The 19,052-nt window shown below is 41.6% G+C and overlaps 1 protein-coding gene across 1 annotated transcript in view; it reads right to left on the reverse strand.

The window, feature by feature from the left end:
- Positions 1-1,696: 1,696 nt before the first annotated feature.
- LOC133123499 (protein mono-ADP-ribosyltransferase PARP14-like) overlaps positions 1,697-19,052 on the reverse strand; it is a 39,201-nt gene continuing 21,845 nt past the window's right edge. Inside the window, exons 6-24 of the mRNA XM_061233970.1 lie at positions 16,873-18,962; positions 16,429-16,669; positions 15,451-15,513; positions 14,990-15,166; positions 13,276-13,460; positions 13,096-13,126; positions 12,458-12,562; positions 12,220-12,282; positions 11,901-12,077; positions 10,291-10,463; positions 9,551-9,641; positions 9,110-9,229; positions 7,929-7,991; positions 7,629-7,805; positions 7,357-7,545; positions 6,169-6,822; positions 3,130-3,293; positions 2,651-2,825; positions 1,697-2,055 (exon numbers count right to left, since the gene is read on the reverse strand). Coding sequence (XP_061089954.1) covers positions 1,760-2,055; positions 2,651-2,825; positions 3,130-3,293; positions 6,169-6,822; positions 7,357-7,545; positions 7,629-7,805; positions 7,929-7,991; positions 9,110-9,229; positions 9,551-9,641; positions 10,291-10,463; positions 11,901-12,077; positions 12,220-12,282; positions 12,458-12,562; positions 13,096-13,126; positions 13,276-13,460; positions 14,990-15,166; positions 15,451-15,513; positions 16,429-16,669; positions 16,873-18,962 — 5,234 coding nt within the window. The 3' untranslated portion in view covers positions 1,697-1,759. The remainder of the gene's footprint in view (positions 2,056-2,650; positions 2,826-3,129; positions 3,294-6,168; positions 6,823-7,356; positions 7,546-7,628; positions 7,806-7,928; positions 7,992-9,109; positions 9,230-9,550; positions 9,642-10,290; positions 10,464-11,900; positions 12,078-12,219; positions 12,283-12,457; positions 12,563-13,095; positions 13,127-13,275; positions 13,461-14,989; positions 15,167-15,450; positions 15,514-16,428; positions 16,670-16,872; positions 18,963-19,052) is intronic.

The following is a 19,052-nucleotide window of genomic DNA, read 5'->3' on the forward strand; positions in this document are numbered from 1 at the left end:
ACTAATGGAGAGACATAGCCTACGCTATGTGGGGGTGCTGTGGGTTATTTGTCTAAGCATACGCATTTGAGCAATATTGCATTGTCAGCTTGACTGACTGTACAGCAGTACAACAAATGTGAAATCATCCCGTCATTTTAAGGTAATAGCCTGGATGTTCTGACAAAATGTGCTCCGATCACAATTAAATGTGATCACATTTTAATGTCCCCCAAGGGCCTGGTCCTGCCTCATCCAGTGAACCGAAGAGGTAACCTCCCCCTAGTGGCAGCAGGTCAATCCTCTCGCAGAATCTGTCTGAGCCAGCTAAATATCAGATAATACATACCCATACCACCTTATTTTTGTAATGTTCGGAGTCTGTTCTGTCTGTTAGTGTATCGTTGTTTATTATCGTTATGTTTGTATTTATTATCTTTCATATTCATGTCTGGTGTTCTGTTTATAGTCATTAGTCTTTGCATTCGTCTTCCCCTGTGATGTCTGAGTCTGAATGTTTACGAGCCTGAGTCACTCCCCTGTCTGTGTGTTCCACTATTCGGGTGTTTACGGTAGTTCCAGGGTTCAATCTTCCTTCCAGTCTTGCTTTCCTTTCTTCCTGTTCCTAATATACTAATCCCAACAAACATAGAATCTGTACAGTACTAATCATACTAACACACTAATATGTTTGTCAAACTAACAAACTAATATTCACTAGTTTTGGGTATTTGTAATTTAAATCACATAACTAACTTACTAACGCATCTCCAGTTTCAATTCTGTTCTGTAACTTCTGTAACAACAGCCTTAGTGGCTGTGTCTTAAGATCTCACCAACCTCTCTCATAATCCTGGCTTTACCCCTTTTTGAGCTGTATTAGTCTCACATTGGGAGATTTGTGATTTAACATTTCTAACAGGATGTGTGATCTTAATCCAGTATGAATCTGCAACGTCTGTAGTCTTCAAGTGCAGAATGTAAAAATGCCAAAGCAAATGATCCTGTTTCACCCAACTCAGAGGTCCTACAGTAATAGCAGTCCCGTTTGAAAGGACTCTGCAGTAATTTAATTTAATTGCAAGTGTTTGCTTTGGGGATTCAGATTCTGAGTCAGTAGCTGTAGTAGATCCCAGACTTTGCAAAACCTTATGAATATTCCAATTAGTGTTTGTACATCTGAACTCTTTAATAAAGATATTCCAATGTGGTGCATTTGAATAATGCACTCCATTCCTGACATTCCAGCTGAAATAATCAGTTTGAGACAGACAGCAGAAGGTGTAAATTAATCTGAAGACATCCTTAAGAATTGTATGAACATTTTTTTAAAACGTTTTTTTAAAGGACACTTGTTCTTACCCTGATACAAATAATCTCACTAGTGCAATTTCCATCAAAAATTCATATAAAAAGATTATATTTACATATAAAATGTTAATTACTTTAAACTACTTTTCGTAGTTGTCATGTTTTTGAGTTTCTCATATCATCTTGGAGCTTTCCATTTGTGTTCCATACTGATTCAAGTTGGGGAAAAAAAACTTGGTTGAAGTATGCATATTTCAGAGTTAAAATGCAATTTTTTGGAGCTGTTCATAGAACAATGTGACATGACATGTTTTTGTATTATTTGATCATGGGGTCAGGGGCGCTCTGAGGGCAGGGTTAGGGACTTCAAAAAAACCTAATGCAATACTAAAACCAGGAAAAGAAAGCTGATGCACGTGGGCCTTTAATGATTCTTAATTGGTGGCCAAGTAGATGCCCCCCCACCCCATCACACTGTCTTGAATGTGATGAGGTATTCAGGGTAGGCGCCCGAGTCACAGAAAATGACAAAGATGAAGGGGTTCTGGAGTTTGTCCACTGCACAGTCATGCAGGCCCGCCTGGAGATTGTTGGGGTCCACAGGAGACGGCTCCTTCATGCCCTGCAGTCCGAGGCAGGGCTTGCCAGTGAGGACGCGGGCTCTGTAGATGTACTTGTGACCGTTCCCATCAGGTTTGGAGAAATGGTCATGGCACGAGTAGTACGCCTCTTTGGCAAAGTAAGTTCCACATCCATATGTTGTAGCTGAAAACACCCAGAAGCATTTTTGAATGTTAAGTGTGCAATACGAATGAAAGCATCCATCTTCCTCAAACACTTTGTCTGTAGTTTAAACTAGAGCTGTATATCAAGTCTGAGGGGCAGCTGCATTGTCTAATTTGCTCACGGTAACATGGATGTATAAACGTAATGCAAATTATTTTAATTTTAAAAACATTTTGAAAATGAATGCAGGAAAACCCCGGTGGCAGGGGACCCTGTTCCTGTTTCAGGTTTTCAGTCCACTGAATTCTGTTGAATTCAGATGTACCAAAGTAGGGTTGAACTGAAAATTTACAGGACGGTAGATCTCCATAAATGGGGTCTGAAACCACTGCCCTGTGTTAATGTCAAATCTGTATTGACTCGTTCCAAGTTTAAAGTGCTACGGACCTGTTTCACTGAATATTTACATTCAGCCTGTACTTTCCAGGGTCTATTATTCATTGAATAACCATACTGTAGATCACATGAGGCTAGTATATGAACTTCTATTATTAATTAAATGATTTGGGCCCAAATATATTAATTAAATGCATTTAGCACAGCAAGCAGATACGGGAGTTTTTGTGGTCGGTACCATTTCTGCCACAGAAGCTGCGGTTGAAACCGTTCTTGTTGATCTTCTGGCAGATGTCCTTGGTTGTTCCATGGTAGAGGAACTGCTCATTATCACTTTTTGTATATTTTTTATCCAATGCCTGTTTGCTTACTGCATACTTCCTCCACTGCTCCTGGTGCTGGATTCTCTGGATCTGAAGGGGTTTTACAAACATCAATCTCAAGCTTTAACCTTACAAGGGCTCACTTTCAGTTTTTGGGTGTAGTATTTGCTAGAGGTTGGAGCTTTTGGTTTTATTCTTTGGAAATTAGGTTAGGGAAATGGGCTTGTAATTTAAAGTGTTCAAAAATGTTCAATTTGCAACTGGAGTGAAGCAATTGTACTTCTGAGCAAAGTGCTAAACCTGACTTGTTTTAGTAAATATCCAGCTGTATGAATAGATTGTATGTGAAAAGAATGTACGGTGTGAATGAATTGGAGTGAATGATGAGATGTACCTGGACCACTTCAATCTTTTTACTGTATTTCTGTGCAAAAACCTGACAGGATTGCACAAATCTTTCAGAAATGTTCTGAAATTCATTAGAGTTTTCTAAGAGTAGAATGATGTCCAGATCTTTTCCATCCATCTTGGTCCATGTAGGTGGTGTTGTAATGATAGCTGCAAAATAATAATTAATGTATAATGATTCAATTCATTGGAATTCTAGTATTCTGTATTATGTGACATATTTAGCTAAATGTTAGCTAGTGGTGACGCTAGCCACTGCTTCTAACATCTTTGGATTTCAGTCTGCTTTCGCTTGCCTGCACACATCTCAAGTCTTCTGAAAGTCCTGAAGTCTTTTGGATTTAGGCATGAGATCCTAGCCCAGGAGAGAAATATGCTGGTAGAATCTCCCTAAATAGCTAATTAATGTTACTGGAAACTGGTGAACCACTTGATTATTAATGTGTAGCCATCAAGGCTAATCTCTTGCAAACCCAGCTCAACACTGAAGTAGCTGTAAGCCAGTAATAAGTAACATTTGGTGTCATGCGCTGGTCAGCTTGCTGACTTCCCCCTCCCGGAGCATGCATTGTTAGCCCCCACCTTTTGGCACACATGCCTGTGGGGGAGAGCTAGAGAAGGATTCCTGGGGAGCCCCCCTTCTTTCATATTCCTTACAGGGTTAGAGCACAGGAATACTGGAGATGGCATAAAGATGTTTCATGATAATCCCAGGTAATAGTAATGTTTGGTGTTATTCTGATTGGTTCAGTGCGACTGGTGTAATGGTCTAGTTTTTGTAACAGTCTACCTTTGATATCATAACCATTCAGGAGCCGAGGGGAAACTGGGCAAAATCTGTCTCTGTAGAAGCCATTTGTTTTAGCTCACTGGTGGGAGTTTGCCTGTAAATTCCAGATGGGTTACCTGTTTTCAGGGTCAAGAACTAAGGCCTAGATTTTGGAGATAAGCTTTGGGGAGTTTCAGGCCATCAGCGCCAAAGGAGATAAGGGGAGTTTAAGGGGTCAATAAGTCATGGGAACCGTAACCCACCACCTGGGCCCCTCCTATGGGAAAGGCTCCGGACACTCCCACAGTGCCCTCATTTGGGCACTGCTGTCATTACACCGGTGACTGCTCTCCTAGATAAAATATTCAAAACTTCTATTGAGATAGTAAATAGACCCGGTAAAACCTTGAAAACATTGTCCATGTGATCCTTGTATTATTGCATTAAGTCTTATGTAATGGTAACAGGGAGTGCATGTATAATGGATGCTCAGGAGGGAGGTTTCATGATAACTGCAACATAATAAAACATAAGGGTAATCTGTTTGGTATGGATGTGATCCAGTAAAATCAAGGAATTGGATGAGATACATTTCATAGCAAATGGAGTTTAATAAACGATAGTTTCAGTAACTCAAGGGAAAACCTACACGTCCTCTCTGGGAATCATCTCATTTTCCCTACTTAACAACCTCCAAGGGTGGGGGTCTAAATTCCAGATTTGACCACCCCTCCAGGTTGATTTATGGCACTGCCGCCTGGTTTCAAACGTATGATTTGGCATAAAAGCAAGGGAGACAGACCAATCTGGGAAGATCGCATTAGACTTCCCACACAACATGTCGTGGGAAAGTATGTATCAGGAAAACCGTAATCGGCTTCCCACACTCTGCATGTTCTACTCTTTGTTTGTGTGTAGCCAACACAGGCGAGGTATGATGATTTACTCTATCTCTATTCTTAATTTGTGTAGACTGTAATTGACTATTGGAATTCTAAAGCTAATAACCTACCTGTCTGCGAATAAACTATTTTGTTTGTAACTTGCGTGATCTCCATGACTCTAATTCATCTTGCACCTTTTTCAGCCTAAATTACGACTGAATACTCAGGGGAATGATATTGACCAGAGACCGACTGATCAGTGGCTTTGTATTATTCGTGGTATTTCCAAGCTGAGAGGCCGCTAAGTTCGGCCCAAAGGATTGGTGGTGCATGGCTCTAGGTGGGAAGGGATCCCATGGGCGTTACGACGCTGGTTCCTGTCAAGTTAACTCTAAGGAGCCCATTTAATGCACGCCGACCTGGGCTCGCAACTATCATGTCAGTATAGTGCATGTATTGTGTTGGCTAGACCCTCAGCCTCTGAGTTCTCCGCCGAACTGAAATTTCAGCAATAAATGCAAATCCCGGGAGCATAGATTGAGTAATGGTGGCGCAGGTAAGAGTCAAGTGTAATCACTCCCGAGGTTCGCATATGTTTCAAACCCAAATTTCTAAATTATATCTTAAATGGAGTCAGATAAAGAAGGTAGATGTATTGACCCTACTGTGGAGATTCTTGGTCAGCCCAGACCAGTAAAGAGCGGAAGGCAGAGTGGTACTACTGTCTTTGTAACGTGGTTTATTCATTAGCTGATCTAGACTCTCCGCATAGCGGTCATTACTATTTAACCCTACTAATATTCTTCCAGCAACACCAGAAGGACAAGCGTGCAAACCCCATCGGCCCTTGCTAAATTCCATCATTGGGTTAGCGTGGGGTTTTACATAGCCAATCGTCTCCTCTTGACCATGCCTTCTATTGGATCAGAGTGTATGAGTTCAGTGTATTGGACACATGCCTTTGGGATACAAGACAGAAATAAAAAAGGCCCATACACGGAAGAGGCCTATGATCTGTTCCACAAAGCAGGATGACTGAATTAGCCAGATAACTGCACTGAGTATATCCTGGACCCCACCCAAATCTGGAACATGGACTGGAACATGGACAAGTAGACAAGCAAGGCATTGGGCAGAAGTGAACACAGCTACAGGTTGCCAGTGTATCATAGTAATGACTGAGCATGTTTGTTTTATAATATTTCAATGTGAAAATCCTGCATAGTATGCCTTTTAACACATTTTGTTCTGACCATTGATATCAAAAATGGTTTATTTCTATTCAGCAGTAGTTTTGGGGATATGCCACATTTTAGACAATGACTACTTGCTTCACTGGTCAGGCTGAAAACTTGTCAAGACAGGTACTGACCTGTTTCAGAGTCAGACAGAGGGGTCCTCTTAATTCTGCTAATCTGCCCTCCGCTGTCTGTTTGTTCCATCTTCTCGAAATCCACTGTGAACCTCCCCTTTTCGTTCTGGTAAGTGTAGAACTTGTCCTTTCTGTGGAAAGCCAGCTCCAGTTCACAGTTGATTTGTTTTTCCAGGCCTGTCCAGGCATCTGACCTGCCCAACGTCCAGCGGACAGTCTGCCATATCCTTCTCTCCTCCCGCTTCTGGCCCTCCCTCTCTCTGGCTCTTTGCAGGGAGTCTTTGATCTGCATGACGACAAAAAGGACATCCTCTCTCTTTCCCGACACCGTCAGCCTGTTTTGCCGCATAGAGATGTGGACCTGGTGCCTCTGGCTTGTTTCAACAATATCTTGCTTATACTTTTCTGCAAGGAGGTGGAGGTAGTTGTCTACCACTTCTTGGCTGGTGCACTCCTCTGAAATCAGGTCATCGAGGCACTTCTTCACCTGGGCCAGGTTTGCCACAGAAGCTCCGTAAACTTCAGCCACCATCACAGGGAAGGTAATGTCTGCTGTCATGCTTTCCAGGCTCTGGCTGGGAATGTTTGAGTTTTTCTGGGAAAGGCTGGAGCTTGTGGGAGTGGGAAGTTGTCTCCTATGTGTCGCTATTTCCGCTATTTCCATGAAATTAAAGGAATATAATTAGACCAATAACCTAATCCAGGGCAACCTTAAAAATTTTAAATAATATACTATCCATCCAGCTTGTTTTTTAAGGGTTACAGTAGTAAGGATTATGTTTTTGTTATAAATCCATGGTATGTAGCTGCCTAGTCCAGTCTCTCTGAAGGGATGGGTCTTCGGTCTGTGGCAATTGATCAATCATTCAATTTATTTGAAAAATCAAAAAAAAAACAACTATTGATTAACACTGTTCTGTCTAGCTACTGCAGTAGATTCACTATGACAAAATGATACTATATTTCAAAACCTCATAAATTGCTGTTATTGATCAGGGCATGCTGCCTGCTCCTTCAGGTATAAAATCAGTTGCCCATCCAGGCGATAGGTTTAAGAGAACAGAAGTAAAATACTCTGGTAACCAAACCAAACGGTATCCCACGTTCATTAACTGATTAGGGACCACTGTGTATTAACAACACTCCCAGCTCTATTCTACAGTGATAGATGTGCTGTTTGGATCATACCTGCCACCCCAGGCATGGGGGTGACCCCCTTGAACTTCTTCATGACTTGTCCAAAGTCAGATATCATCTTTGGCTGGAATATGACGATGTTAACCGTGGTGATGGAAGATTTTGGCTTGTCCAACAAAAAGTAGCAGATGGCATCAATCATGGCATTGGCCACCTGAGATGCAGTCAAATTTGCAGCTCCTATAAAAAGGGAGAGAAGATGTGAGGCCGAAGAGGACTCTACATTTTTTACTTGTGACATTCATGGACTGGCAGTGGCGTACCTGTCCCCAGTGCTGGGAAGGCCACGGTCTGGGCTTTGATGCGGTCGCAAGTTTCTAAAACTTTGCACATGGAATTGGTGATGTCTCTCTCCATAGTCTGCCCGACCATATGGATGATGTGCTTGCATTTCAGATTGCCAGGTTTTGTAATTACTACTCCATCTTTAGGTTGTGTCCCTGGTCAACAAAATAAAAGCAACAGTTTCTACACTGAAAAGCAATACCATCAAACCAACTACTCCCAGCTAACCAAGAAATCCCATCAGGCTCTCAGTAATGGAGTTACAGGTGGTGTCATACCTAGAGCTCTGCACTCATCCAGTACTGTCTGTCCAGCTGCTTTGAGAATGGCCCCAGACACCCCTGTCAAAATGAAGACAATGCACAGGTCAACTAATCAAATGCCTATTTCACGATCCTGAGACCAAAACACAAATACGCAGGTCATGGTTGATTAGTAGATTATCATATTTTTAACTACCCTTCTGATTATGTGGTTTAAATTTGGATTCATATTTTTTAAATTTAAGTTTAACTTTCCAAAGAACAAGTGAGGTTCAGGCTGGCTGTTTTCCAAGATCAATCTCTCTTTGTGTTTTAGTTTGTTCTCAGCCATACCTGTCATGGTGGAGGTAATGACTCTAGGTGGCCACCAGAGGGCTGGGGCTCATTGGTTGCACCTGGAGTTCATTAGCGCCAGAGGATTTCTCCTAAAAGAGTACTTAAGGCCACTGCTGGCAGTCCATTGACGCTTTTGTATTCAACCGTTCACCCTTGCACAAAGCCGGTAACGCACAAGGTAGACTCTGCTAAATTACGAGTCTGGTGTGTGATTCTCAACTCGTTCTTTAAAAGGTAAGGAAGGCGTTCAGCTGGTAGTGTTTCCTTCACTGACGCCTTCCTCGAGAGTCTTGGTTTTTCTTTTTTCTTTCGGGCTTGTGTGAGCCGGTGGTAGAGGGACGTTGTCCCCAGTAATGTATTTTGGTTTGCATTTTTTGTCCTGAGCTGCGCCTCAAGGTTTTTATTTTCTTGCCTAGTTTTTCCCGCTAGGTTGTACTTTATTTTCATACTCGGTCTGCGACCATCAGTGCTCAGTTATTAGCACTTATTTTGGTTGAGTGGTTCGCCCTGTTTTCAAAGAGTCGTTTTATTTTCTATTAGCCGTTTTGGGCTTCATTTCTGTTTGTTTAAAAAAAAAGACTTGTTCCTGTTATTTTCTTTTCCTGGCTGTGTATCCCTATTCCCCCTCCTCCCGGGATTTAGTGGCGAACACGTTCGCGTGTTCGCTTAGAAGGGTTTTACCCTTGGTCGCTTCTGGCTCTCCGCCCAGCCCCAACATTACAATACCTTAATTACTAGGTGCCATCTGATTGGATGTGAACTGAAATCACTGGTGTATGGTATTATGTACTGAAGGAGCTATACGATCAGGAGAGGGCTTCAGGGCTGTAGCATATGCCAGAGAAGAAACAGGTACTCACCTGAGCTCAAATCAAGGCTGGTGTTGGTGCTGCTCACAATGACATCTGTTGTCTCCTGGGTGATGTCACCACAGAGGGCTTTGACTTTTATTGGGCCCATGATTATCTCAATGCTTCCTTCTGTATAAATGAAAGGAAGGCGGTCATAAGATCTTTAAAAGATTTTATCAAAATAAAATTCCAGCTGTAAAATACAGCTATGCCAGCTTGACCAGCTTGTTATTCAAGCTTGATATTCAAGCTGTGTATGAGCTGGTCGACCAGCTAGTGCTGGTAGATTGTCTGAGCTCTACCAGCTGTTTCTAAACATATGTAGCTTGAGCTGGTAAAACCCGCTGGGAACTGGTCTGAACTGGTAAACCAGTTACTGGCTGTTTCAAAACCTAGTTTGAGCTGTTGTTTTCAGCAGGGATTACAAATACAATGCAGGAACTTTAATACCATTGTCATCTTCATCCACATCCTCAGTATCCAATTCAGATGTAGTACTCAACTCCTTGTCATCCTCCACATCATCTTTATAAGAACTATCCTGGAATCAATGTAACACATTTCTTAAATTACTAACATGAATGTTATTATGCTGGTAGATTATGATATGAATACATTGAGCAATATTTAATCACTATTACCCTATATTCTTATATGTTATCAGTTATAACAGCTGCTAAATGAGAAGGCCAAGTGAGTTTTCCATACCAGTGTAAGGGTAATCTTCTTGATAGATTCTTAATTTACAATGTGTGTTAACATAAAGACAATCATGTGATTAAAAATAACCTTTTATTTTTAATCCTTATTACTATTAGACCACTTTCTGAATTGAGTGCTTACTAGGAGTCTTTATCTGTCTCTCTCCCAGCAGACAGACAGCCTTTGACAATAATGTCTCAGCTTTTCCTAGAAGGGGGTAGCGAGCGCATTCCGGTCTTACAGCAAGGTCAACAAGGGTGTAAGACAAAATACTGATAAATGTTAGTGGCCAGCTTCATGTCTTTTTGTTTTGGTAAAGCCCCCACTTCTGAGTCAGTGTACTGAAAACTATGCTCTCTCACTTTCTGTTATTTCTTTGCAAAAAAATATGAAGTTAAACTCAAGTATAGCTATTGTTGTTTTAGAGTGGATCTGTTTCATCAGATGCTCACCTGTGAAATGTTAAAAGGGGCATTTTTCCCTAACACCAGCCAAGGTCTTGACCACTGCTTCAGCCCCTGCAGAAACTCCTGGAGGATTTTGTCTTCATAGACAACAATGTACATCAGCTTGAGAACAGTGGAGATATGCTGCGATAAATGATTGTGGAATCCTAGAAGCATGGCATCAATGACATCTGCACCACTCAGCTTTCCCCCACCTGCAATATGACGGTACAGGATCAAACACGTTAGACATTCATGGTTGCACAATGATGATGTGAAATATATGGTGACAGTCATCAGACCATCTACAGTGACAGCATTTGTAATGTGAATTGGTACATATTTATTGAATGTGGGCATCTATGCTGGTAGTATAAATAAGCTGAATGGCCATCTGTGGTGGCAGCATTCCTAATGAAAGGCTACAGCCTTATATACTTATAATATCTATGGTAGCATCAGTCATGGCTAACCACATGGCTAGTGGTTTTCCAAAGTCACCAGCCACTGAGCATTTTCACTTTTCATCAAAGTTGAATCAAGTGAATATTCTAAGTGTCAGTGGAGAAAAAATACATGTATCCACAATTTTAAATAATGTTGATAAAACATGCAAACGTGCAATGCAATAATTATTTTACTGTATTACATCCTACTGGTGGGGACAACTGGCTATATCTGATGGTATTGAGCACTATGAGAATGTAATGCGCTATTGTTCATTTAATAATGTGAACGTGGAAGCCCTGCTGATGCATTCTTATTTCATTTTTGAAACTTGCAATTGCAATTACATACAACTCTTATCTTTTATACATGGAATCAATCTGGTAGCCCTTCTCTGAACCTTTTCCAGTGCCCTATATCTTTCTTATAGTGCGGTCCCCAGAACTGCACACAGTACTCCAAGCGGGTGTAACAAGAGTATTGTATAAGGTGAGTAAGAACTTATACTCCATACTCCTGGCTATGTATCCTCTCATCATGTTGACAGAACCTGAAAGGCTTTGGTCAACTATTATCCCCAAGTCTTTTTCATCTTGAGCACTTCCCAATTTTGTACCTCCCATAAAGTAGTCCTGCCTTATATTTTTCTTTCCCACAAGTTGTAATAAACTTGTTTGTTTATTCTAAAAATGATGAGAGTTCTTGTGGTTTCAACACGTGTCTTTATTGACCATGTGCTCTCTTAACACCTCAGCGACAACACTGCAAGTCACTTTCTGCCTAATGCGACCGTAACTGTCGCAACACATATCTTAACATTACTGTAAGCAATTTACTACTTTTTACGTGAAAACTTGATTGAGGCTGTCTGAGATCAGAAGCAAGGAGCCAACCAAAGTCTGCAGAAGAATTGTTGCAAGTTCTCCAGCATGAAACCTTCCTGCTGATTGTCTTATAGAACTGCAGGACAGCGTTGGCCATCTCAGAGAAGTGATGCAGTTTTAACGCCAAAGGGTGTTCACAAAATGTTTTGATTTGATCAGTTTTTAACTATTCTGTCAAATTACTAAAATTTAATGTAAAATATATAGTACATTTATTTACCTTTATTTACATTATTTTTGAAAGAATGTTATCTACACAGAATGTTATACAGGTGCCTAAGACTTTTGGACAGTACTGTATTGTACTGTATAAGTGCTCACCTGTGCCAATAGCAGGGAAGGAGACGGTGGTTATGTTGTTTTTCTCGCACTGTTCCAGAACCTTCTCCACCTGTGAGGTTGCAGCAGCTGAGGAGCGGGGTCCCACCATGTGAATGATAAAGTCACACTGTAGCGCCCCACCACTTGTCACCACCACACCATCATCCTGCTGGGGCCCTTTAAGCCCAAACATGTGAACAAAATGAAACCCAATAGTTTGAGGTTATACAAAACACAGAAACTTTTTTTTCTTTTAAAGAAACTTGATTGTCAGTCTTTTGTGCACCCAGTTATTGAAACCGATGTGCCTGAAACTCACCAAATGTTTTGCACTCCTCCTCAACCAAGTTTCCTGCTGCTCTGAATATAGCTCCTGAAACTCCTAAAGGCAACATCAGATTAAGCAGATTCAGATCAATTCATGAAGATGATCATACATAGACCAAGGGATAAAATTTAGTATTTGTATTCATGACATAGCAACAAGGAAAGCACACTGGGTGCGACTGTAAACAGGCTGAATTCACTTTTATGAACCAGATAAAAGAGGGACTCACCTGCTTTCAGGTTCAGCTCATTGTTGGTTGTGTTGACGATCCCACTGACAGTTTCTGTGGTGATGTCACCTTTCTTCACTTCTATTCTGATACCATGGATCTTAACTTGAGGAGGTTTATTATAGTAGTGAGAGCACACCAAATGCAAAAGGAAGAAGAAAACACACATCAATACACAATAAAGTGTGTATTGTGGATTTAAGAGCTTTTTTTTACTAGGAGGCAAATTATTAAATTCAAGTGGAAGCATTTAAACTTGTCACTGTGATGGTAGAAAACAATATGGCTTTTTTTGAGTCACCCTCACAATGATCACAATAACAATGGTAAGAGTTGTATTTTTTATTATTTTTATTATGTGTTCTGTAAATACTGGCTAATGTTATTGTGTGCCACTTAACTACTGCAGCTAGTTTAACAATGTTACTTTTTAGCTAAGTACCCTAAATATGTTACACAACCATAGCTCAGTCAATGGAGGCAGTCAATAAAAACATGGGCAAAATATAATTAACTTCTGTGGAGTTTTGCCTCATTAAAAAGTGATGACCATATGAATTAACTGGAATGGTGTATAGTCAGTTCTTGTTGTGTGCTACTGTGGTGACGATGCTTCTTTCAGGGCGTGTTCAAGAGACCTTGATTGGCTGGGAGCTGCATTGACCTGGACTGAATACTTGGCAAGTGGAACCCAGTGACTGCCTGGATAAAGACAAAACATTCCATCAAAACATAACTGTCGATACTGTGACCCAGAGAAGCTACTGTTTTGACGGAATTATACTGATATTGAAATATTATGTTATTAAAACATTAACCTCCTTTCTCTGCAGAGACTGCTGGTTCCTCTCTTCAAAGTAATGGCAAAAGGAGTCAAAGACCTTCTGCTCAAAGGCTACTATGAATATGAATTTGATGGTTGTGGAAGTGGTCTGAGACAAATGGTTCTGCAGCCCCTTGAGAATGGCCTTGATGGACTCTTCGGGCTTAATGTTGCCTCTTCCTGTGACAGAAAGAAGCAGATTTGGTGCGGTCACATATTGCCTTGTTGTTCATCTTTAAAAGTGCCCAGAAGACAATCTTATTTGTGAGTGGTTTATTTAAACTGAAAAATACTAAAAACCCAGAAATGGACACTGAGGCCATAATCAATGACTGACCTATTGGGGAAAAAATATGGACAGTGGTTGTAGTCTGTCTTGTGTGTATCTGAGTAGTGGTTGTGGTCTGCACTGTGTAGACACGGGCAGTGGTTGTGTTCTTCACTGTATAGATGTGGGCAGTGGTTGTAGTCTGTGCTGTGTAGACAGGGTAGTGATTATTGTCTGTACTCTATAGACATAGGCAGTGGTTGTTGTCTGTGTTGTGTATATGTGGGTAGTGGTTGTGGTCTGTACTATATAGACATAGGCAATGGTTGTGGTCGTTGCTGTGTAGATGTGGGCAGTGGTTGTAGTCTGTGTTGTGTAGATGTGGGCAGTGGTTGCTGTCTTTGTTGGGTATATGGGGGTAGTGGTTGTGGTCTGTACTGTATCGACATGGGCAGTGGTTGTGGTCTGTACTGTATAGATGTGGGCAGCGGTTGTGGTCTGAGCTGTTTAGACATGGGTAGTGGTTGTTGTGTAGATGTGGGCAGTGGTTGTAGTCTGTGTTGTGTAGATGTGGGCAGTGGTTGCTGTCTTTGTTGGGTATATGGGGGTAGTGGTTGTGGTCTGTACTGTATCGACATGGGCAGTGGTCGTGGTCTGTACTGTATAGATGTGGGCAGTGGTTGTGGTCTTCACTGTATAGATGTGGGCAGTGGTTGTAGTCTGTGGTGTGTAGACAGTGCAGTGATTATTGTCTGTACTCTATAGACATGGGCAGTGGTTGTTGTCTGTTATGTATATGTGGGTAGTGGTTGTGGTCTGTACTGTATAGACATGGGCATTGGTTGTGGTCTGTACTGTATAGATGTGGGCAATGGTTGTGGCCTGTACTCTATAGATGTTGGCAGTGGTTGTGGTTTGTGCTGTTTAGACATGGGTTGTAGTTGTCGTGTTTGTTGTGTAGAAGTGGGTAGTCGTTGTGGTATGTACTGTGTAGATGTGGACAGTGGTTGTGGTCTGTACTGTATAAATATGGGCAGCGGTTGTAGTCTGTGGTGTGTAGACAGGGCAGTATTTATGGTCTGGACTCTATAGTGCTTGTGTTCTGTGTTGTGTATATGTGGGTAGTGGTTGTGGTCTGTACTGTGTGGATGTGGGCAGTGGTTGTGGTCAATGTTGATTAGATGTGGGCAGTGGTTGTGATCAATGTTGTTTAGATGTGGGCAGTGGTTGTGGTCTGTGTTCTGTAGATGTGGACAGTACTTGTGGTCTGTGCTGTGTAGATGTGGGCAGTGGTTTGGTCTGTACTGTGTAGACTTGGGTAGTGGTTGTGGTCTGTACTGCGTAGATGTGGGTAGTGGTTGTGGTCTGTACTGTGTAGAGGTGGGCAGTAGTTGTGGTCTGTGTTGTGTGGATGTGGGCACTGGTTGTGTTGTGGTCTTACCCGTCCCGATGGCTGGAAAGGACACGGCTGTGGTGTTCTTGCTCTCACAGAGCTGCAGGACCCTCTCCGTGGAGGTGGTGATGCCAGCTGTGGTAGTCGGCCCCACCATCTGAATGATGTGCTTACATTTCAAGTTCCCTCCTCCTGTGACAACCACCCCATCTTCGTTTTGGGCACCTGAATGGGGCAGGCCTGTGGTTAATATTTTATAAAATGGCTATTCCAGATCGGTTATATATGAAAAATAGTGGTACGGTAATCACTAGAAAATTCGACCAGGAGAGTGCTTGGATGTAACAAGCAAGCATAAACTCAATAATTATCGCAAGTTTGACTGTTTGGCTTGGAAGCTGCCACTTCAGGTGATATAATAAATTCAGAGCAGAGTGAGAGACAATATCCTTCTTCATAAGAATAATATACATTTCATTTTATATTAATTGATATTGTGCAAAAGTTACTCAGTTTGGCGCATTCATCTTGAACAGATTTTCCTGCTGCTTTCAGAATGGCTCCAGAGACACCTAAGAAACAAAGTAGGGTAAAAATGTATTTCCCCCAACAATGAGACAAATACTTGTGGATTAAATATGAACTCTCATTTGCAAATGACTGTATAGTACCAAACAAGCAGTTCAGCTAACTGAATATATATGATGAGATAAGATAAGTTATATTTTATTGTCCTCTGCATGTTAGCTAGGAGCACTGCAGTGCTGAGGACTAACTCCAGTTCTGATGCCAGTGACATAGTCAAGGGCAATAGTAGGAGTATACCTACAGTACTGTGCAAAAGTTTTAGGCAGGTGTTAAAAAATGCTGTAAAGTAAGAATGCTTTCAAAAATAGTTCATAGTTTATTTTCATCAATTAACAAAATGCAAATTGAGTGAACAGAAGAAAAATCTAAATCAAATCAATATTTGGTGTGACCACCCTTTGCCTTCAAGCCAGCATCAATTCTTCTAGGTACACTTACACAAAGTCAGGGATTTTGTAGGCATATAATCAGGTGTGTGATAAACCAATTATACCAAACAGGAGCTAATGAGCATCAATTGAAACACAATCTTCAACTTAAAAACTGGCATTCTTATTTTACAGCATTTTTTCACACCTGCCTAAAACTTTTGCACAGTACTGCAATCTGACATGCATCTCTTTCGGTGTGGGAGGAAAGCAGAGTATCCACACCAAAGAGGGGAGAACATACCAACTCAAAATCCATGAAAAGAGGATCTAGCCAGCCAGAACCTGGCTAACCACTGCAACACTGTGATGCCATACATATGGCTATTCTACCAGAATAACACGAATCCCATAAAGGGCTTGCATGTTCTATTTTAATAGAACAAAGGCGTTGATAGTAGCAAATAATCCTCCTGTCATGATGATATTCGTATGTTCTTATGACTCAAAGATGCACATACAGGAACGTACCAGTGTCTAGATTCAGACTGTTATTGTTGGAATTCACAATGGCATCCACAGCCTCTTTGGTAATGTCTCCTTTCTTCAGAATTACTGTAATGCCACCAATATCCACTGAAATTATTGACAACAAGAAAAACATATAAAGCCAAGTGAGAGACAATGCATTGTCTACAGTATCTCCTAATATGTGCAATGGGTGATTGTGAAATGAAATGTTACCTATACGGTCTGATCCAGGTTTAGCCAACTGAGGAGGTGGAGAAGTGGCTTGCTTTGTTGTATTTGCAGGAGGAGCAGGTAGCATTGTGTCTTTTGAATCTGTACTTGTATAACCCTATTTATCAAAAAGAAGACAACAGTATGTAAATAAAGACAGCAAATTAGTTCGAGTCAATACATTATACTGTGGCTTGTTTTCTCTCATGAGTCTGTACAAGTGATGCCACATACCTTTTCCTTCAGGACAATGTGAAATTCCTCTACAGTCTTGGCATCAGAGTCAACAATGACTATTTCCCTCAGGTGTGGAGGGGTGTTACAATGACTCTTGCAGAACTTTGCGATTTCCGTCTCAATGACTTCACAGCTTTCTCTGACAGTGAAGCCAAAAGTGCCACACCCCAGAGCCGGCATGACTATGGAGACACAGTGCTTGCTCTCTGCATTCTGGAGGCTCTTTTGGAAAGCTGATGCCAAGTACCATGTCTCCAATAACATGCTGAATCTGTTGGCATGCCATGTGGGTACTATAGCATAGATGAGGGCCTTGGCAGAAAGTTTTCCTGGGTTACCTGCAACTATGTCCCCAGCGACCAAATCATGGCGCTTCTTCAAGAGCTTATCAACAACATCTTTTACCTGAGGCCCCCCAAACTGTACAATTTCCTTGGCAACTGGATTATCAAATGACATGTTTCCACTCAATGGGCAAATGACAGCCTCAGCTGATTGCTTGGATAGTTCACCCTGGGCTATGGTTAAAGTCAGGAAGTATCCCATTTTAAATGTCCACGACAAGTGAGAGCTTGTCTGACTGGCTTGCTCAACAGTCAGATAAAGCTTACAGGCAAAGTCCTTGGCCTTGGCCTTGAGAGCATCTTGATGTTTCTCCAACACTTTTGACTCCCCAGCATTGGAGTATATGTGTTTCTCATGCACAATGTTTGAAATTTGCCTCTTCACAGCTGCCACAGCCTCCTTGATGTTGTCACTGGCAGCGGTGACCTTCAGGCAAGGGGACGCCTGTGTCCTTGACGACAGAATGGTGACATCCAGGGCTTTCATTTCAGGGGCCTCAGACAGCTTCATGCAAGCATCAATGTATTCAACCTGTCTCAGTGCATTCAGCTGGATGTCTTCTGTCACTGGCATTTTGTTATTTTGATATCCTCTCAGTTTCCTAGCAACATCTGTAACCACGTTTTGGAACCCACACACTGCAATCTGCACACCAGAATGTGAAATCTTGATGTTCCGTGTATTATTGCTGGATTCTACCTCTTGTATTATACCATGGTAGAAAACATTCCAGTGTTCTTCCTGGGTGACTTTTCTTTGATCAAAAGAGAGGTTGATGACATCTTCTGTTAGTATCTGCTTTATTTTATCTCTGGCTTTCTCAACATCTTGCTTCTCAGCAAGAATCTGGATTGAATCTCCAAAGGAGAAGACTGTAGCAGAAATGTGAGTAAAGTGATCACGCTCAAAACTTTTCAGGTCCAGGGACTGCAAAAACATTGTTAGGTTGGGTGACAGATGCAAAGATTGGATGGATAAATTATCTTTTGTGTTCTTTATGATTCCCTCTGCTGCATTCACCTTGTCTCTGAGGCCTTTGAGATTAAATGTCAAGTTTACTTCATCTTTCTGATGTTGAACCTCTCCTTGAAGTTTTACAGACACCAAGTTCCACACAAAATCCAGTTCTTCCTTACTGGCTACACGGACCTTCCTTACCACAGTGTTTTTTTCAACATCCACTTCTTCTTTCGCTTTGTTCAACAGGAGTTGGATTTTACCTTGAAGCTTCTTCACTTTGTTCTGTTGCCCCACCACCACAACAGAGTTTTTAGTGCTCTCAAATGTGACTCTGGAAGTTTTGAGATTTAGACTGAGGCATTTGTCCTTCACTCTATCCCAGACCTCTTCAGTTGATATCAATATGACTATGCTATATTTCTCCAGCAATGCCTCAGCTGCTTGCTTAGTCTTCCTCTCCCATGTACGGGGCAGACAGTGTAGCAACAGGGACTCTCTGTCCACTGCCATCTCCAAAACCACCTGAGAGATCTCCGGGTCAGCCTTAAAGGAGATGCTGGTGTTCAGCTCTTTTAGTGTGCTCTCAAAGTCCTCTTTGCACACCTCATCACTTTGGATGTATTCAAGGAACAAAGCATCCACAAGAATGGAGAATTTATGAGGGGAGGGTAGCGTAGTGTGTTTCTCTCCTCTTAAGGCTTGCTGCAGACTGGAATAGTACAAAAAAGCACAAAGGCTGACTCCACAAATATTGTGTTTCTCTTCGGCCACTCTGTTTGCAACTGTAAAATTGGAAAAGGAGATGAAGAATGTGATTAATCATAGGACAGAGAACATTAGTGTATAAAAGAAGATCATAACGTGAGGTGAAT

Source organism: Conger conger, chromosome 3, assembly GCF_963514075.1.
Source record: "Conger conger chromosome 3, fConCon1.1, whole genome shotgun sequence".
Taxonomy (NCBI): Eukaryota; Metazoa; Chordata; class Actinopteri; order Anguilliformes; family Congridae; genus Conger; species Conger conger.